This window comes from Penicillium antarcticum (assembly GCF_028974205.1).
Source record: "Penicillium antarcticum strain IBT 31339 chromosome Unknown utg000001l_segment0_segment0, whole genome shotgun sequence".
Classification (NCBI taxonomy): domain Eukaryota; kingdom Fungi; phylum Ascomycota; class Eurotiomycetes; order Eurotiales; family Aspergillaceae; genus Penicillium; species Penicillium antarcticum.
The window spans coordinates 2560880-2581555 of NW_026695299.1; the positions used below are offsets into that span (position 1 = coordinate 2560880).

The 20676-nt window shown below is 50.9% G+C and overlaps 5 protein-coding genes across 5 annotated transcripts; 2 read left to right on the forward strand and 3 right to left on the reverse strand.

Annotated features, from left to right (window-relative positions):
- Window positions 1-707: 707 nt before the first annotated feature.
- Window positions 708-1514, forward strand: N7508_000957 (uncharacterized protein; the record flags this gene model as incomplete). Its single annotated transcript, XM_058459042.1, has 2 exons — window positions 708-1029; window positions 1162-1514. 2 exons carry the CDS (start codon window positions 708-710, stop codon window positions 1512-1514), a joined length of 675 nt encoding a protein of 224 aa, XP_058325264.1.
- Window positions 1515-2831: 1317 nt separating this feature from the next.
- Window positions 2832-3656, reverse strand: N7508_000958 (uncharacterized protein; the record flags this gene model as incomplete). The annotated part of the gene is made up of 1 exon (XM_058459043.1): window positions 2832-3656. One exon carries the CDS (start codon window positions 3654-3656, stop codon window positions 2832-2834), a length of 825 nt encoding a protein of 274 aa, XP_058325265.1.
- Window positions 3657-5916: 2260 nt separating this feature from the next.
- On the forward strand, window positions 5917-8764 carry N7508_000959 (uncharacterized protein; the record flags this gene model as incomplete). Its single annotated transcript, XM_058459044.1, has 3 exons — window positions 5917-6007; window positions 6034-6220; window positions 6268-8764. The coding sequence occupies 3 exons, from the start codon at window positions 5917-5919 to the stop codon at window positions 8762-8764; spliced, it is 2775 nt and encodes a 924-aa protein (XP_058325266.1).
- Window positions 8765-9961: 1197 nt separating this feature from the next.
- Window positions 9962-12019, reverse strand: N7508_000960 (NACHT nucleoside triphosphatase; the record flags this gene model as incomplete). The annotated part of the gene is made up of 3 exons (XM_058459045.1): window positions 9962-10814; window positions 10870-11713; window positions 11821-12019. 3 exons carry the CDS (start codon window positions 12017-12019, stop codon window positions 9962-9964), a joined length of 1896 nt encoding a protein of 631 aa, XP_058325267.1.
- Window positions 12020-13848: 1829 nt separating this feature from the next.
- N7508_000961 (NACHT domain protein) lies at window positions 13849-20067 on the reverse strand (the record flags this gene model as incomplete). Its single annotated transcript, XM_058459046.1, has 2 exons — window positions 13849-19530; window positions 19582-20067. 2 exons carry the CDS (start codon window positions 20065-20067, stop codon window positions 13849-13851), a joined length of 6168 nt encoding a protein of 2055 aa, XP_058325268.1.
- Window positions 20068-20676: the final 609 nt, after the last annotated feature.

A 20676-nucleotide genomic window follows, 5' to 3' on the forward strand; every position in this document is an offset into this window, starting at 1 on the left:
AACTGGAACCCGCTTGATTTCCTCTGCCACATCTTGGTGTTTTCTTTCCGTATTAGTGCTCAGCCCTTGCCGCTTTTTGCTCACTGAAAAGACCTGAGCACACCCCTGAGCGCTCTGATCATCTCACGGGATCCGAGGTACTTTCAATCATTATGTGTAACCCCAGTAGAATGAAGTCACCCTACTGCACTTTATTAGCAACCTTTTCTACGTCAGCCTCATAGGAATAATAGCTCTAGACTATAGAAACTATGACTCCACCACCAGAAACTAGGAAGCTCTTTAGCTGATATCCATGCAATTGCTACTTAGCGTTCTGCTACGTTCTTGGCACTAAAATCCTCAAAGCCAAGCCTTGGCAAAGGTGCGGCCCCCGCTTCCGCGCTCTCCCGGACTTCGTGTGGTCTTGTGTCCTATGGCAAGATTGCCAAAGAGACGCCAAGATATGGCCTGATACGGGCAACCATTAAGGGTCTCACCTGGTCTTTGAACCCCTGTCCGCCACTATTTGTTTGCCTCCGTAGTCTACTTCCTGCTGGCGCGTAGCCCGACCCCTAATTCTGTGCATCTTGGCGTCGCCGTCAACATTGGCTGAGTCTTTCTCCCTGGGACCATAGTCTTAAGGAACTTACGCAGGGGATTTTCTTCTTTCTCTTACACTTCTCTGCCTCCGGCCACCACACTTGAAAGCCCGACAAACCCTTAGCATGTACGTTCCCAGGGCGAGCTGGTTGCTCGCTGCTTGTATGGGGAAAATGATCAATGCTTCTAAGATACTAGAAGTGGACCTTGTTTTCCCACGCAACGAAACGTATACGCCCACCGAGTGGTTCCCTGTTGTCTTTGCTTTTCAGAATTTCGAGAGCGCGAGATACCTAAATGCGGAGATTACCTATAATCTATGGGGTTTGAATGGCGGGAACAACTCCCATACCCGGTCACACAATTTCCGGACTTTCAATTGGGAAAATTCGACTGACGAGGAACTTTACCTTGCTTATGACTTCTTCGGTACCTTCAACCATGAGGGTCGGTAGAAAGTGAGCTGGGCCTTGAGCTGGCAGAGTTGCGACGAGGATGCCTTTAAAACCCATCCCTTAGAGGCCGATATGATTAGCAACATTACAAGTTGGGGAACTTGGTTCACTATTAAAAGTTCAGGCTCTGAGGTAGATCTTGTTGCTGCTACAGTAAACAAGTCATGCCCCGGGGAATACGGCGTGGTAATCGATGTGACCGACAAGACTATGGAGGTCCCTATGTGGGTGACATGGTCTGGCGGTAAATACACCAACGACACATGCGCAGTGGTGGACTACTCCAATCGGACCACGCCGAATCCCTGCCGGGTTGACATCGACGCGACTAGTGTTGCAAGCATGTCGGCCTCTTTGAAAGCCCGTTTATGCAGCGGTATAGACCCACCAGACGATTGCCCCCGGAGGATAAAAGGAACGCTGCGCAACAGTTGGCTGTGGTGGGTGTATCCTGCTTTCTGGCTGCATTTGGGGTGATGGGCCTCTTTCTTGTGTGATCATGGTCCTGCATTAGTCCTCTGATAGATTGCAGTGCTGTTCCTGCTACAAGGCCTTGATCCTTTGCATACATGTTTCAGTCTGTTGTGTACAAGGTATACCCTACCTAAATTGATGTTTATTGCGGGTCTACTTCCCTAGAGTTCACAAAGTGCACCAGCGCATACTTCTTCGGGTCAAAAACCGATGCATGTTTCTCGGCCCATTGGTTCGATTTGCGGCATGCCGCTCTGAGTTTCTTGATGGTTTCGCGTTCGCCGTCTCCCGTTTCGAATAGTGACCGAGGTATCATTCCGATACGGCTGGAGTAAAAAAATAATAAAATAAAAATAAAGAGAGACAGAAAAGAAGAGAGATCAGTATTGAACGAAGGAATAAAGAATGAACGGTTGAAGAACCAAAAGCACACAATGAGTGACGGTGGGTAAGGAGACTTTTCCCATCTACACCCATATATACTGAATGGGCAACGCTTTTATACAGCAATCATTCTACATCCAGACTCGGCCTATCTCGCTCGCTCGCTTGCTCGCCAGGAATGCCTCATGTAAGCCTTGACTACGAGCCTTGAATATGGCCCCGGTAATCCTTCTCTTTATTCTTTTGCTCCACCTGATTGTTACATCGTTTCATTCTCAGACGACCTAAGCGAGATGAAATCCATATGAAGGCTCCTTGGCAGACCTGCCAAAGCACCCGCATAAACCATACCTCGGAGCGCGCGAAGAAACTCCTCTCCCACTCGAAGAAAAGCAATATAAGGGCCATCCTTGGCGCAATATTAGCCAAGTTTCTAGCTACGTCTAGACAGAGCATGCGCTGTATTTTAAGAGGCAAACCGGGATGACTAGGATACTGACTCGCCACTAGGTTTTGGGGGCGGATGGCCAACAAGCCACCGGCCGATGAATGTTGCTATCTCATTTAATCTGCATGCGCCAAGATATTGATGCTTGATAGCTTACGATTGAACCTATCACGGATTTAAGAGATGGATATTCCCGGGGCGCCGAATCTTTGCGGGTTTCAGGAACGAGTGGAGACGCTAGACTACTGCCCAAGTCAGTCGGGTCCTCACGGACAAAAACATGTGGTTGAGAGGTGGGACAATAATTGGCTTACGGTACACTACTCGTCACGACTGCTAGTACTACTAGCTGCATCCAGTAGCGCGACCAACACGAATCTGCACCGGGATTTGCGAAGAAATCAAGTGAATTGGAAAACACTATCTGAGGGCCAACCCAAGAACGGCATACTCCGTACAGTGGTAGAATGTTACAGGAAAGCACCGGCTCAGAACGGCGCGAGAAGGAAGCCAAGGGCCCCGAAGACTGCCAGGAAACACGACAGTCCAACAACTACCAGGTCCTGTGCCGCATTCTCATTCACAGGGCAGTCATCGGGAGGATTCGCGCTCTTGCACAACCTCGCTTGCCACGAGGCCTCCATGCTCTCGACCACGGCCTCGCTGACATCGATGCGACAGGGATCAGGCGAGGGCGTCGGCGTAGGCGAGGGATCCACCACCGCACACTCGGGGCCGTTGGACCATTCCTCGCCCGCGGGGACCCGGATAGTGTGGTTAGTGACGGTGATGGGGACGGCGAATTCATCGGGGCAGGAGTCTCGCGCCGTGTCCGCGACGATGTCGGCTGGCGCCCCGTCTTCCTCGATCGTGAACCAGGTCGACCAGCCGGTGGAGTTGGTGATCATCTCCGCGCGCGGAAGCATGCTGATATTGAAGAGGGCAAACTCGTTGCAGCTCTTCCAGTGGACGTTCCAGGCGACCCGCCAGCGGCCGGGGGTGCGGAAATCGGAGAAGTAGGCGTAGAAGAAGTACGGGTCTTTGCTGGTGTTGTTCGTCCAGTCGATCTCTGTCGGCCAGTGCACGATATCGCTCATGTTGTTCGCGTTCCGGATCGTGAACGAGATGTCCAGGTCGACGAGCGGCGCTAGCTCGGAGTTCTGGACCCCAAAGACCATGGGAAACCACTCAGTGGGCGCATAGGTCTTGTTACGGGGGAAGAGGAGATCTGTCTCAAGCAGGCCTGATGCGTGCACCATCATGACCCCCAGGCAGGTGGCGAGCATCCAGCTGCTCGCTAGGGAAGAAGGCATGGTGTGGCTTGAGCGAGTCGAGAGCAAAACAAAGAAATGCCCACAACAGTCATTCGGGGTGCAAAAAAGCAGCAGTTTGGCTTGTACCAGTAGGCCCGGACAAACCAGGGGCGGGCCTAGGGCGTGCAGGATTCAGGGAAAACTCGGTTATATCACCGCAGCCAAGATTGAGTCTGGCAGGAGAATCAACACCCTAGATCGCCGAGCCGCCAAGTGCCGCTACCAACATGCCGAGCCCTCGCTGGCCGCTCCGCTCGATGCCCTTACGCCACGGCTAAGATCACTAACTCACGAGACGTTGCAGCGCTACTCTAGTGCTATGCACTGCGCGTTAATGCTAGGGGCTGTACTCCGGGGTAAGCGAAGCCCAGGCACTAAGACGCCCAGTTAATGTTGATTGGATCGTTCTTGAGTCGGCCTGTCGCTTGGCACCCATCTAGTCGGTATTTAGCCTCCATGACGACCGAAAACACCACTCATCCCACGCGCCCTCCACGGGCTCAAGTATTCTCGAAACAGTAGCGAACACAGGGCGCCACCGCACGCTAGAGTCATTGGTGGTCTCCGCGGCGAGCCGAGATCTCCACCGATCCAGGCCCAGCTCGTTCTGGAAGGTATATATATGAGGTAGATATCGGAAGATCCCTCCTTGTCGCATACACCCGGGTCTCACACCTTCTATCTCCGTTCTTCATGCAAAGACAGACCCCTCTTAGCAAGGCCCAAGTCTAACTCTCCCGTTCTCCAATCCACAGAATGCTCCAACCTCTGGCTCGACTACTACGTGTGCAGCAAAGCAATCTCTGGGTCGATTACTATGTCTGTGTTGGTGTGTAGTCTGTTGTGTGCCTGGCTAGAAAGAGGGCTACAAGTGACTGGCGAGGTTATCCAGTCAAAAATACCGGGGGTGGGGGCATGTAGTGGGCTCGTTTCCCATAAATTGATAGGCTTAGGTTGCGAGAGTTCCTGAAAATGGCCTGTATGGTAGCTCATTACCTCACAATAGGAAGAGATCCTGAGAAACCTAGAACCAGTGCTCTCGTCAGTTCAGCATCCTGGACATCATCATGAAATTGGGGCGGAAGCCGATATGCCAAATATGATAGAAAAGGGAGTCATAGGCTTCGACACTGCCTAGGTATGATGAAAAAAAAGTATTAGCTGGCCTCTTTAAGTTGAAGTGTCCCCTGTAATGATGGCCTCTGAAGGGTGAGGGTACAGGTAAAGAACACAAGAACTCGCACTGTCAACTTGAGTTGGCCAGATCTGCCAGGCACGTGCCCGCTGAACTCTAGAACGGTGATCCCGGGGGCTTGGCAGGGTTGTTGGTCAGACTTTTGGATGCCTGGTTGCTAAGGCATCTACTTGGGCAAGTGATATAGACCTACTTGGCAAGCCTGGCATGTCAGTTATGTAAGTAGGATTTATTTAGTTAACTAAATAGCTGGCAGCGGCCACATAATAAAAACCATGCGATCCACACAGTATCTCAGAACGTTCTCCTCGTTGAATATGTAGATATACCCCTGAACACGTAAAGTAAACAACGATACAGCATAGAAACATGACCAGATCAACATTCATGCCTGGCCTAACGATTTTAGTACCAGTTCATCCTTAGCGCTAATTCAAAGAACAAAGTGGAGTGTGTGGAGTGTCAAGCCGTCAATGCCCCGACATAAAACACCCGTCTCCGCCGCTCGTCCTCCCCTCCTCTCACTTTTCTATTCTTCTACCTCCCTATCTTGCAATCATTATTGAGCAGCTGGGATTTTGCACGCCCAATCGGACTCGCCGACTACCCCATTCACCCTGTCACTTTCTGGTTACAAATTGCGGCCGATTCCTTGTCGTACCTCCACTTTCACTCCTGGGACCGAAGTTATTTGGCCCCATACTACAGTATCAATTGTTCTTCTGCAGATGCTCACTCTACCGATTCCATCCATTTAAACTTCCGCATGATCCAAGTTGGGTTCTGCGTATGTCTACCAATAGGTTCATAGAACATTGATTGTTTGACTACTCAAGAAAAGCTTTAAACTTTCGTTCTAGATCCTCCCTATACCGCACCTAGTTCCTTCACATAAATGCTTTCAATTCTGAGAAGAAATCCTCGTTAGCATACAGATCAGATGAGTAAGGTGGCATTTACTCTTGTTAGCGTCGCAGAGCCGAATCACCTGACGACGTGCCGCTCCTTCGGCTGAGAGCCAGACAAGAAGTTGTGATGAACTCAAAACAGGTAACTTATACGACCATGGCATCGACAAGTCACTCTGGCGTCAACTATGGAGCCCAGGTGGGAATCAATTATGGCACATTCACGGCAGACTTCCATCTGCCCCCGGGTAAATCAGGAACAGAACCAAACAAGGGCAAGGCCGACTGACTACTTTCCGCCTCCCCCTAGAGCGACCAGAAACCCCACCCAGCCCTTTATCGACTGTTCCATTCACGCGCGATCCGGATTTTGTCCGGCGCAACAAGCTGCTTCAATGGATCCACGATAAAAGCTCGGTTCCGGGGTTGCGGATCGCGCTTTTTGGCCTCGGCGGTGTGGGGTAAGTGTAGATCTGCCTTTACGTGGTCTATTGCTCACGAATCGAAGGAAATCGCAACTTGCTATCGAGTACTCCTATCAAGTCCGATCTGAGTCCCCGGCAACGTGGGTGTTGTGGGTTCATGCGAGTAATCAAGCCCGGCTCGAGCAAAGTTTTCGGGACATCGCGGACCAGGTTAAAATCCCGGGTCGTCAGGATCCTAAAGTTAATATATTCAGTCTTGTCGAGAGCCGGCTCCGGGATGAGAAGAAAGGGAAATGGATTTGTATCCTTGATAATGTTGATGACGACAAGTTCCTTTGTTCGTTTCCGGCGACTGGCGAGGCAGATCCCATCAAAGGCCCAATGATCGCCTCGACAAAACCACTCCTGGAATACATTCCTAGAAGCCGCAATGGATTTACTATTATCACGAGTCGAACAAGAGAAGTTGCGTTGAGAATGGTCGATCATAGGGACCTCATTGAGGTTCAACCCATGGAAAGTTCCGAGGCGCTGGAGCTTCTCCAAAAAAAGCTTGAATATCAAGGGGAAATACAAGAGACTCAACAGCTGGTTAATGCGTTAGAGTTTATGCCGCTGGCAATAGTACAGGCCGCTAGCTATATACGAAACCGGACACCTCGCTATTCGGTATCGCAATACCTGCGAAGCATTCAAGGAAGTGATCGGGATGCCACAAACCTTCTCAAAAAAGAGGCAGGTCACCTTTCCCGTGACTGGGAAGCAAATAATTCGATTCTGGTGACGTGGCAAATATCCTTTGATTATATACGGCAAACGAAGCCTTCTGCGGCGGATTTACTTGCTCTCATGAGTTTTTTCGATCGACAAGGGATACCAGAGAATCTTCTTCGGCTTCACACTGGGCCTAAGTGCAAATCGAGCCTAGAGCCTCTAAACGGCTCCAGTGATGGGGAGACATCGGAATCTGATATGGGGCCTGATTTTGAAGATGATATCACAACACTGAGGGACTATTCATTTATCTCTTGTAGCGAAGAAAGCACCTTCACAATGCATCGGCTAGTGCAACTGACTACGCGTGCATGGTTAAAAGCCCATGGACAAACAGACCAATGGAGGGATAATTTTATCAGCAATTTATGCGACGAGTTTCCCACCGGCCGATACGAAGACTGGGAAAGGTGTCGACCCCTCTTCCCTCATGTCAAATCAGCAATGTCACACCGTCCAAAATCCTTTGAATCTCTACGGCAATGGGCTACTCTGCTTTATAGAGGTGCATGGTATGCGTCACGGAGCGGTAATATCGTGGATGCGAGAGAAATGGCATCACGATCGGGAAAAGAAAGGGCGATCCTATTGGGCGAAGAGCATGAGGAATGTGTTGACAGTATATCTATGGTGGCAAACATATGCTGGCTTGAAGGCAGATGGCAACAGGCCGAGCAGCTCTTCATGCAGGTTATGGAGACCCGCAAAGCGAAGCTCGGCAATAGTCACCTTGACACGCTGACGAGTATCACTAATCTAGCGGCGACATATCGAAAGCAGTGTCGGTGGGAGAAGGCGGAGCAGCTCCAGGTGCAGGTGATGGCAACTTTCAAGACGAAATTTGGTGAGGACGATACCGAAACACTATCGAGTATGTCCAACTTGGCGGCGACGTATCAAAACCAGGGCCTGTGGCAAAATGCCGAGCTACTTCACACGAAGGTGTTAGAGACTCGCAAGCTAAAGCTCGGCGAAGACCATCCCGATACACTATCGAGTATGGCCAACCTAGTGTTGGCTTATCACTACCAGAGCCGATGGGAGGAGGCCGAGGTGCTTCATGAGCAGGTGATAGAGACCCGTAAGATAAAGCTCGGCGAGAACCACCCCGACACTCTCACGAGCATTCATAACATGGCGTCAACATACTTGGACCAAGGCAGATGGGCAGAGGCTGAGCTGCTATTTATCCGTGTCATCAATACTCGCAAGACGATGCTCGGAAAAGACCATCCGGACACGCTAACGAGCATGGCGAATCTAGCCTTGACATACTCTTACCAGGACCGTTGGGAGGAAGCCGAATTGCTTCACATGCAGGTGCTGGAGATTCGCAAGGCGAAGCTCGGCGAAGACCACTCCGACTCGTTGACGAGTGCAGGCAACCTAGCATTGGTATACTGGGATCAGGGTCGCTGGGAAGAGGCTGAGCAACTTGAGGTGCATGTGCTGGAGACAAGCAAGAAGGCACTCGGCGTGGACCATCCTGACACGTTGACGAGGATGGCTAATCTAGCGTTGACGTTTTGGAACCAGGGTCGATGGGAGGAGGCTGAGCAGCTTGAGGTGCAGGTGATGGATTTTCGCAAGACGAAGCTCGGCGAGGATCATCCCGACACGCTTACTAGTATGGCCAATCTCGCTTTCACCTGGAAATCTTCCGGTCATACAACTCGAGCCCTTCATTTACTGCGAGATTGCGTGACCAAGCAGAAGCAAATGCTGGGGGGCAATCACCATCAAACCTTGTCTAATTCCGAAACTTTGCTGGAATGGGAAACGGAGGGGTTGAATATAAAAACATAGGCGAATCACATACTTGAATACAATATTCTACTATGCAGCAAGCTCCGCTTTACAGTTCAATTCGATAGCATAATGATTCGATCATAGAAAGATTTTCTGTATGTTTCACAGAAGGGTACGCATGCCTTATCATTCTGGTGAACCTTGCTGCCAAGAGAGTGAAGGCAGCTGCAACGGGAAGTGGGTACATGCCACACGATGAGAGTATTCATTGTAAAAATATTTCCAGTGATTCTGAGTTCCCGGAGTATGTAACTAGACATTTGAATTGCGGCCCATGTAATATAATAAAAATTATGTGATTCTTATGTCGTCTCGATAATCCACCCCTTGAACTTTAGGAACATGGTCAAATACAAGATTAGATTTAGTCTACGATAACGTGGAAATGAGGCAATTCACGGAAGCGCAATGATGCTTCTCATTTGTGTCATCAAAAAAAAATGTGTGAATGGCGAACATGTTATACAGTAGCGTCCGGTATCGCCTTCCATGTCGGGAACACAGAGGTCATCTTTCAAACCCTAATCACATGACAAAATGGTATTTAACCTGTCCGTTTCCCACACAAGGAATGTTGGAGAAAAAGGTGATTAGAGCATGCGCCTAATGTAATTCAAGTCTTTCTCTCCGCCTAGTCAAACAGTTTCGAAGCAAATCAATCGCTATAGCATTATGACCAGAAGATTTCCGGGTGAAAGGACAGGCCTCGATGAGTTCGGTCTTTCAAATTCCATCGCCTGTATCCGGAGCTTCTCAGCCTCTTTCCACTGGCCTTGCTTAAAATTTGCCGACGTCGAATTGTTTGAAGACATTACCAATGATCAAATCCGTTTTCCCTAACATTTCCTTGGGTAGACTACGAATCCTCCCGACGGTGTTTGACGATCATATTGATAGAGGGCAATAGCAAGTTCAAGCTTGTTTCTGGATCCTAGCGGGACTGTTCTTCATTTGACATATGAAATTCCAATAGAATCTACTTTTGACACAAATAGGGAGGGACTATTATCCAGAAATAGGAGTATTCGGGGATTCTTATTATCTGCGTAGGCAGACCCAAAACCTGCGAGGTGATGATACTGATGAGGCCTAAAGCCAAGCTATAGCTGAACACCATGATGAAAGTGACTGAAAACGTCCGGAGTCCTTGAGACGAAATTTCTCCACAAGGTTACTCGAAGTCACAGAGCAAGACTACTGTGCGGACGATGTAATAGCGCCTCTTATTTGAAGGAGGTGGACAATCTCCTGATGGCCTTCCAGTGAGACAGCCTGGAGAGCGTTGCCGTAGAAGCCGCCCTGCGCGTTGACATCTGCTCCCTTGTCAAGAAGATCGCGTGCAGGCACCATAAGCCCACTGAAGCAAGCATAGTAGAGCCTAGAGCCTCGCGGAACACCAGGGCTATCGTCCCAACTCCTATCAGCCTGATACAAACGAGCCCATCTTTGGAATTTCTCTTCCTTTTCTAGAAAGCTGACTATTATTTGGGTAATCTCCTCATAGGCCAGAGTTAACGCAGCATGACATGACCAATATTCGGCCGCATATCCTGCCATCGGAAAATACCGCTTCATCTCTCGTTCGCTACCGTTGATGTCCGTCAAATATGTCAAACACGTCCTCGTAATGGAAATGCTGGCAGCTGTGACCTGAAACTGATCATGACCGAGAAGGTACTCTTTCACGGAAAAGTGGGCAAGATGTAACTCTTTATCATCGGCATGGACGACTGTCACTAAGCTGGGACAGTAAGCCAAGATATCAGTCTCACAAAACAATCGACGCTTCATGTCAAACCCTCGTGACTCGTTTTCAATCTGCGTCGCTATTACTTCTGTAACCTCAGCCAGCGTTAGAGGTCGCTTGGAATGCACTAGGAATTGTAGAAGCCGTGTCGCGTCGTCCTTGAACTCCGTCGGTATGCTTTCAAACATGCGCTCGTATGTCTCATTGAGATTCAGCGGCAAAGATTCAAGAGCCTCCTCCATAGCTGCCTCGTGACGACATCGAGCCAGGCTGTCTAATTGACAGAATGCCCACCTGAACCTGATCAAGGCGTCAGTAAGCTATCAATACATTGATCGAAGCAGTAACAACTCACATCCCGTCAGCGCCGTCACCAACCTTTTTTCTGATCTCTCCTAGAAGTTTCTGGGACAAGGGCTTCTCTGTAAAATCACGCCGTTGAGAAAGTTGCGCTGTAACCCAGGATCGAATATCGGAGTTGACGGCTTGCTTATCAAGTGCGAGGCTGTTTTGCTTTCCTATTAAGGGGGGAATGTCGCGTAGAAACTCGGATTCAGGTCGACCGGTAAGAAGCAGCTGGACATGGCCTAATTCTGGCCTAGACACCATATCTTTGATCCACTCGAGCACACCGTCCCTTGTTTCCGATTCGTCCAATGCGTCCAGCACAATAGAGACCTTCCTCTGGGCTACGAGCATTTTTAAGACAACACCCCAGAGCACCTTTGTCGTAGGTTGGTCGTTGCCATTTCGGTATGCCTGGAACGAAGCATCGAGATGAGTTGCGGAGTCTACCCCGCCGTGGTAAAGTTGAAAAGCAAGCGAGTGTAGCATGCCTTCCAATGTCTGTTTTGCGACGTCGTTAAAGTCAAAGAAGAAGCTAAGGATAAGACCGTCGTTTCCCTTCGCGAGATAGTCAAGCACAGTCGTACTAAGAACCGACTTTCCACATCCCGCGAGCCCGTGCAACCATAACTGTTGACGTGACCCCGAATGCCACGCTTGGAAGACGGGGCATTCGAGCAGCCACGCGCCAGTCCCCTCATGGCGAAGCGTCCTGGCATGGTTGGCGTTTGAAGATGGATCCGGGGGACAAAGCCAGCGCTTGATCTCATCGGCGTGAAGGTCAGATCTGATGGAGTCAGTCGTAGCTCTTGTTGCAGCTGTTGTCTGCTGTACGCTATCGATCTGTTGTTGCACTATTCGCAGTCAGAACATATTTCTGAGTTCAAATTTCATTCGTCTCGGGTATTTGCTGGTACTTCAGACACCCGCACATGATTTATTCAGGTAGGTATGTACTAACCCTTTTCCAATATGGCCTTTGCTGAATCCTCGGCATCAACAACACTGGGCTGCACACATCCTAAGAGTTCCTTCGCGTATGCGGCGGCTACGGCTGCAGCATATTCTTGCCAGGTTTTCCCTTTGCCCGAGTCCGCATAGTCACAAATGCCTCGGATAACAATACATGGGAAGTCATTCATGAGCCCAGCTGCCTCCATCTCCACGCATAGTAAGTGCCCGCAGAATTCTTTGTCAAGGAGGTCTCGGGATTGGGCATCCTTAACCACTTTGTTCCCGGATGCGATCGATATGCGATAATTGCGATGATCGCCTGCCACAGCCAAGACAGGAAATAGACTTCCCTCGGAGTCCGGAACCTCTCGGATACCAATAATGGGTCTTGCAAGCGCTCGCACCTCGTATATTTTGGTGCCAGCCGCGGGAATTTGTTTTCCACATCATCCAGGTACTCATTTATCTGTGATCCGTACATCTCATGATTACTTTTCAGCTGGTTCGACGCGTTGAGTAGCGCGTTCGGAGGTCAATTTAGCGAGCCCTTGTGGACAAACCGCCCATCTCGTTCCAGCTTTCCCATATCCCATTGTATCACCCCGTGGTAGTCAGCAACAGGCTGACTGACCACCACATCACCCAAATTGACCTTGGACGGAATTCCGCTCCCAATCCCTACCATAAGCCCGAACCTGATTGATTGGAACGTGTTGATCATTGAGGTCGCGACGGTTGCGGCAGGGTTGGTTCCCATGTTAGGTAGGCAGGCTATGACGACGTTGTGGCCGCGTATTGAGCCAAGAGTATATGCGTTATGATCATTTCGAGGGGTCGGGAGAGTTCGTGCTCTTCATCTAGCATGGCTCTGGCTGCCGTTTATTCTTTTGGAAGGGCGCACACCCATCCGATGGTATAGGCATCGTGTTGGAGTCGCTTTCGGCATGGTGGTGTGTCGGGACTAGGTTTGTTCTGTCCTGGCACTGATTGCTCTGGCTGAAATTGGGAATTCTCAGCCATAATGGATGAAGAACAGCTCGACTAGCCACGCAATGTGTTAATCAGGCACTTTCTCTTCCAACAGAAGATTCTAAGCAGTAGCTCTTTCAGAAAGTTCCAATGTGGTTCATGACGAGAATCTCAGGGGGGCTCCAGCGAACTGAAAGAGGGGGAACTTCCTCAGCCTCGTCATCATGTGACTCTAGCGTGCTAAGCCAGAAGATCAAATGCGCCTTTCAGCTCACCAACACCGCTTTCTGAATGGTTTTGTGTCGATCTTACTTCCATGTGGGGGCGGGTAATAGCGTTCCCAGGAACGGGTCGACCCGATCCCAAAAGTCCGATCGAATGAGAGCACTTTTACTGTACTTTTACGACCCCTGCGTCAGAACACAACTGCTTGATTCGGTCTGAATGGTGGAACGAGGCATTATCCATTACAAGCGCGGATTTCGGTTCCAGCAACTCATGTGACTAGGGTTTGGAAAGCTCCTCTGAGTTGTCCGACCTGGAAGGCGAAAGCGGTCGCTACTGTACCGGAGGCTAAGCAACTCAACCAAGCCCGTAAAGGATGCCGAGTCTGGGTTGATTGCAATCACTGCGAACGGTTATCTTTCTTTGGTGCCATGGGCCACCCTGTATTAAGTTCTGTGCGGGCTTTCGATACCACCATCATTTCATGCGCAAAGGGATCTGTAAGAAAATCATCGACGAGCCATATGTGGGCAATTGATTACGTGGCAATTCGACGTCAACAGTAGCTGAGGCAGAAGACTAATATGGGCGGTGCATCGGAGTATTTCTGGTGGTAAATGTCGATAAGTTGCCAAGGATTATACCCTTTGGCAGACAGTCTGTGGTATGATTCCATAACTGAAGAAGCCTGCCTGGAATCGCTACACGATTTACAGGAAACGAAAGATTGGAAGAACCAGATTGCCGTAGGTTTATAGGAAATAAAGACACGCAAGCTATAAACAGAGCACGGGATATACAAGAACACTAAATACAGGAATGACAATGATGGGAATCACGTTTACAGCTCCTCATCGGGTTCCTGGGACTGTCCAATGTTCAGCTCCCAGGAAACCGCTTTGAGGTCGAGGGTGTCCTCATTACTAGCAGCCTTGCCGGAGCCAAAGTTCTTCAAGTTCCACTTTTCAACGCCTTCGAAGCCCTTGAGTTCAGGCCCGAAAAGCTCGTAGAGGCTGGCGTTCAGGCTTTCATACTCGCTGTAGTCCTTGGGCCAATCACCCAGGCGCTGCATGGAGAGCTTGAGAAGCTGAAGGTGCTGGCGAACCTGTTCACCATAGGTCAACGAGCTGGTCGACTCGTTGATGTTCAGGTCGTAAGCGGAGCCGTCCATACTGAAGCTGGCATCCATTGAACCTTCAAACTCGGCCAAGGAGGGGTCGACGAAGATGCGGAGAAGGCTCTCGTGCACAACAGCACTTTTCTTGTAGTACTTGTTGGCCATGTGCTGGCCAGCCTTGTCACCCTGGTAGCGCTGGGCGATGCCAGTGTACAGCTGAGACAACAGGGTCGACATCTCAAGAGTGCTGGAGTGACGAGCACCGTTGACACGGCGGCAATTGTACACAATATCCTCGGCAAGACGGGCAGCCTTGATAGAGTCACCAACCAGGTAGCGAGCGAGGATGTAGCGACGAGCCAACTCGAGAGTGAGAACCGGGGTCCAATTGTGCAGCTTGTTGCGGGCGTTCCAGAGATCGCCGAGGATCCAAACCAGGTTCTTGTAATCCTGCTGCTCTCCAAGGAGACCGACGAGGACATTGAGGTAGTCCAGGTTGATCTGAGCCAAGTTGATCTTCAGCTCTGCGAGGACGCGCAAGACCTCCTGAATGATGACCACGGACACGCCACGCAGCTTCTTCAGGATGGCCTGGTTGGGCTGTGGAATGATGGTGTGGCCGGAGATGAACACACCCAGGGTGAACACAAACTTGATAATCTCGGAGGTGCGGAAGACATCGTGGGCCGAGATATATTGGAAGGCAGCGAGAGCAAGATTGGAGGCACCGTCGTAGTTCTTGGCTTGAAGAAGCTCAAGAACCTGGATGTTGCTGGCAATACCAACCGAGCGAACGAAGTTGTGCGACTCGTGCGTGGTGAGGTAGCCGATCATGGTCTGGAGGAAGACCTTCACCTGGGCGGTGTCTGTAACCTTGGTCTTCTTGCCTTCAGTGGCAATGAAGTAGGCCACGAAGTCATCAAAGACACGATTAGCAGCAGTTTCGCGACGATGAGAGAGCAGGAACTGGTACAGCCGAGTGGCAGAAAGTGAAACCTCGTGGAAAGAGCTTGTCTTGCTCTTGGTTACGCTGCGGAACTCCTCGAAGTAGGCATACTGGGTGGTCAGGGTGGCGAGAATCTCAGTGACGCTTGAAGAGCCCTGGCGAACGCTGTGCTCCAGCTGAGCCAGGAATCCAAGGCTGTGGCGGCCCTTGGATGAGACATCGAGCTGGATCTCCTTCGACTTGGATGTGTCTTTCATGATGATCTGTCGATACAGCTCCTGGGACAGCTCAACGACCTTGTGAGCCTGCTTGGTCGCAATGTAGCTCGCAGCGATGGTGGTGGCCGCAGAGACAAGCTGCTGAGAAGAGGTCTCAGACTGTAGGATCTGCTTGGTAGATTCGTGGAGCTCGGTGTTGACAGTCTGCATGTCGCTGTGCTTGGAGTGGAAAGCAACGACCTCCTTGAGCTTGGACAGAGACTCCTCGTGGGCCCAGCCGTAGGTCTCACGAACCTTGCGAATACGTTTGGTCAGGACCCGGGTAGCACCCTCACGGTGAGTAGCAGAGATCGAATCAGACTTGGCCAAAGCCTCGGTCTGCTCCTCGAAAATACCATCAAGGATCGCAGTAATCTCATCAATGTCAATCTCCTGGGACTTGCTGTCGATCAACTGTTGATAGAGGGTAATGGCATCGTTCTCGAAGGTCTTGGACTCGGAGCAAACCTGAGCGAGGGTCAAGGTGGCCTGGATAGTGATCGATGCAGTAGCCCCAAACACTGTCTTGCACTTAGATTGGTACTCAAGGGTGACCTTGTGAATATCAGTGAACTCAGTGCGGATGGTACGAAGACAGTGAGTGTAGCGGGTAAAAACATTCTGCACGAAGGGCACATCCTGGAACTTGGGGCTCTGCTTGGGCTGGTTCAGGAAGGTAGTGAAGAGCACCTTGAAGTATGGCACAGCCTCAGAGTAGCGACTCTGGGCCCAGAGCTCAGTAGCGACAATGATGACGGGTTCCAAAGCCTCAGGCTTGCAAACCTGAGAGTCCTTGTTCAGTATCGAGATGATGCGCTGGTAGTACTCGATGAAGACAGGGCGAGGGCGAGCAATCTCAGCCAAGTTGAAGAGAGTCTTCAATACAGTGGGGTGCTCAGGGCCATAGTGCTTGGTGTAGTCGTCCAAGATCTCTTGTCGAGTGGTGAAGTCCTTGTCAGGCTGGGAAGAGGTCTTGAAGAAGTTCAGGAGTTGAGTGGTGACATCGGTTCTCAGTTTGTCCTCGACAGGACGGGCAACCCGAACAGCACGGTACACGCGAATACGGATACTCTCCTCGCGAGGAACACGGCGACGGAAGTGGTAGCAACGGCTGAGCTGGATGGCGTAGTCCACGGCCTGGTCAACGTGCTGCTTGGGCAAGGTCACATCTTGGATCGAGGGAGCGAATAAAGAGGGCCAAAGGCCACGCAGGATTTTCTTGAGGGCCTTAGAAGCATCTTTCCAGCGGTGCTCGGAAGTGTACACGGTAAGAAGAGTGCGGAGCGCGCTGATTGAAGTCTCGTCAATCTTGGAAGAGGAAGAAGCGTCGGTTATGATCTGTTCCAAGATCTCCTCGGAGATATGGGAGGATGAAGAGCTGGCCTGCTTCAGAACATGCTGCTCGGAAACTTGAATTTTCTTCTGGATCTCCTGGTAGGAAGAAGATTGGGTCTTGTTTGTGCGCTGGTAGTACTCAGAGCAGCGCTTGAAGATGCTCAAAGCAGCAACGGAGAGACCGACAGTTGACATCACGTTGGCAATTTGTTCAAAGTGAGAGGTGGAAGTCTCGGAGAGAGAGGCACTGGAGTGCTTGTGCTCTTCCCACACACTGGACAGAATGGAAGAGGCCTCAGATGTTCTCTTCTGAGACTGGAGGAAGCGAGAGTAATCCAGAACAGCTTTAAGTTTCTCATCTTCCGAGTGACCACTGCTGACACGTTGCCAAATCTCAATGTATAGGCGTTCGGCCCAATTCAAGTGTCCCTCTGCAATGTATTTCTCGGCTTGCTTGATTTGGGACTCGAATGACCACTGAGACTTGTCAAGAACCTCGTCCGACTCGGCAGCAAGGTCGAAAATAACACCGTTGAAGCCATTTTGCTGCTTGTGGCCATTAAGACGAAGGTTCCACTCCCGAGAATCGTCACCATCGTATTCAGTAGTGGTGCGAGCTTGAATCTTGATACTCCACTGTTGCTCCTTCTCAGTCTCCTGAGTCACGCGGTAGTGGTCAATCAGAGCCTTTATCATTCCGATCGTCTTCTCGGACTTCTCTCCGTAGTAAACCGTGAAGCACTCAATGATGAGGACAAAAATCTGCTCACGCTGGGTCATGATCTCCGATTTGGTGCCAGTGACCAAGTCAGCAGTCAGGGTGAGGAACACGAGCGCCATTTCCCGGGTCACGGTATGGTTGATGTCGAGCAAGGTGCGACTGAGCGTAGTGATTTGATAGTAAAGGTGGATAGCCTCAGGGAGCTGGTTCAGCTCACGGTACAGGACGGCGAGCGAGATCATGGACTGAAGAGTCACCACATGGTTGGGGGTCAAAATCTGTTGGCAGAGCTTCGTGACAATGCTCTGGTATGAAACCAGAGTGGGAGTAGCGAAGTTGCTCCAAAGTGTGGTCTGGAGAAGCAAGAGTGTAACGGTGGCAGGGAAGATCTTTCCAACCTCCTTAGTAACATCGCCACCTGTAAAGTTTGGAGACTCCCTCAAGTGACGAGGCCAGTACCGAACAGCAAAGTCGAGCAAAGGGTTGGTGCGCACACGAGGAGCAACATCACGCCAATCCATGGGGAGGAGAGACGGTTCGTGCTGCTCAGGAACAGTGTACTTGATGTAGATCAAGAGGCGGGTCACAAGGTCAGTGTGGCGGTCTTTGATGGTCGTGGTCAATTTGCCCTTGGTGAACACATCCAAGACGGCGGTTCTGATCAGACCGTGACGAAGGTAGACTTGGCCATCCTGGAGAAATACAAGCGAGTTGAGTGGCTTGAGAATTTTGCGAAGGTCGACCTTGTAATCAGTGACCACCTGCTTCTCGGTGTTGATCGAGGCCAAGATGATGAGCTCGCGGGTCAGGAGAGGACGATCCGCAGTGGCAAGGAAGACCAACATGAGCTTGGCATCCTCAGTGACTTCAGGAGACTGAATGGCATGGAGAACAAAGTCGGCAATGGTGGGCTTGCCCTTGACGAGAGTATCGACGACTTTGCGCAAGTTCTCCGGACTGTGCTCCTGGCGGGCACGCTTGGTGCAAAGCTTGGCCCACAAGAAGGAACCACGAGCAGCCTCGCTGATCTGATCAACAAGAGTTTCCTGCTCAAGCTCATCCATGGCCTTGAATACCTTGGTGTCGGCCTTGCGGTTGCTGTTGGTGAAGTGGCTGCGGACGACAGTGGCAATGTCATCCGCGACACGGTCGCCACCAATGGGGACATGCATCAGGTTAGAGGCAGTTTGAGGCTTCTCAGCGCCGAGGGTGATCAACTTGACATTTGTTCCGTTGGCTGTGGCGGCAGTGAGCTTCTGTAGCAAGGCATTCTCGCCACAGGAGGCTTCGTCCACGCCGTCAACGACAATTACGAGTTCCTTGGCGCGGTGAAGGGCAGCAGCCAGGGCATGCTCAAGGGCGTTCCAGAGAATGTTCTCATAGTCAGTTTCGTTGGTGGTACGCTTGCTAGTGTCATAGGCATCACCCAGGATGGACAGTAGCTGTACGTTGCCGATACGCTTCTCAAACAGCTGGAAGAGGATGGTCTTGGCGATGGCGATGGGGGTAGTCTCGGCAGGGATACGAGCGTTGATGGGAATAAACAAGCTCTTGTAGGAGACACCAGCAATCTGATCTTGCAGGCGATCCACGATGACGGAGGCGAGGACAGTCTTGCCGGAGCCAGGAGCTCCAGTGAAGGCAAGTGTGCGCTTGTCCCCCTTGAGGAAGTGGGTCAGGTATGGGTTCATCCAGAGACAAGTCATCTCCTCGCGCTCATGGGCGAGATGCGAGGTGTTCTCGGCGAGATGGCTGAGGACACGGTCTTCGGGGGAAAGCCAGGTGCGAATGGTCTTGACCAGGTTCACGTCTTTCGGATCCCTGTGCTCTTGCACGAGCTGGTGACGCCACATAGCATCGGAAATAGAAGCACATCGGTCGCGGAAAGACTCGAGCTCAGGACTAAACTTCTCATAGATGTTGATTGAGATGGATTGCTCAACAATCTCATCAATTGACTTGTGGAAAGTGGTTGAAACACTAGCGACCAAGTTGACAAGGTCAGCCAGCGCGTCAACCAATTGCTCCTTGATCTCTCCAGACACAGTAAAGAGCTCGATTCGCTCGAGGAGGTTCACCAGAGTGGACGATGTGCTGTAGAAGAACCCAAAGGACGCCATCAGGGCTGGGGCATTCTCCTTGCCAAGCTATAACGAGTTGAGTATATAAGTAGACATTTAGGGGTTGTATGAACAGACCTGGAGGAGCATAGCACAGTAACCAAATGCAAGACGGGCAGCCAGCAGACTGCCGCCCTCGAATTGACGGATAGCGGCATCAAAGGAGTTGAGTCTCTCAGCGAACAGCTGTGCCCATGCGAGCACTTTGTCGTAGCTGCTTCCCTCTGCAGGGAGATGGCTCATGCGCTCAGCGGCGATCCAATCCCGAATCGAGATGAAATCCGTGTTGAACAGGACAGAGGAGTCACCAAGGTCCATTTCACGGCTGCTCTGGTGCTGAAGGCTCTGGATCATGTTGGAAAGCTTGCTGCTGCCAGCAGTGTAGAATGTCCGGGGCATCATTGACTCGCGGCGGGATGTACCCCGAGACAGGCCAGTGTTGGAAACGCTGTCACTGTCAAACATTCCGGACATGGCAGAGACCTGCCGGGAGTTGCCCGGCATGGTTGAATAGTGAGGAGAGGAGAAATTGCCCGGGATGGGGGAAATGATACCGGGGGCCATTTTCGTGGCTGTTCGTGTAGTTTCAGTTGGGATGGGAGAATAATTTCTTGTACTTGCAGGAGGAACAGTCACTGTACCGTACAGACTGTGGGTACCGTGGACAAGAGAAGAGGTATGTCGGGGAGGAGGGTCGGTTTCCGAGATAGCTTCTTTGGAGCAGCAGCTCTTAAAACAACAAAAGAATTGAGACAAACCGGCAATCTGATTTGAAAACAGAAAAGGATTTTAGAGTGTATAGTGATACCACATTAAGATACAAAAAAAGTAAAGTGGAAGGGAAAAAATGTCAGCCTGCATGTGGGAGCTCCTGGGCTTTTGTAGCAGTTCTCGGGTGGAAACCCCTGCCATGTGTAATTCTTTCTATTCCTCCCCCTTGCGAGGTCGATAGGCTGGATTTGTATAGCATTGACATGATAGTGACGTCCTCACTGCCCCTAAGTGGAGACGAGCTTCAGCTTTCGGACCTCACGATCTATCTTTCACCTCTGATCATTGCTGGATCGGCCACAAGACTGGGTGTCTCGCTGCGCTATAGCATCAGGTGGGGAGCCAAGGGACAATGGCCTCTCCCAAAAACGTGGATGCGATCATTCATCCTTCTTTTGGGAC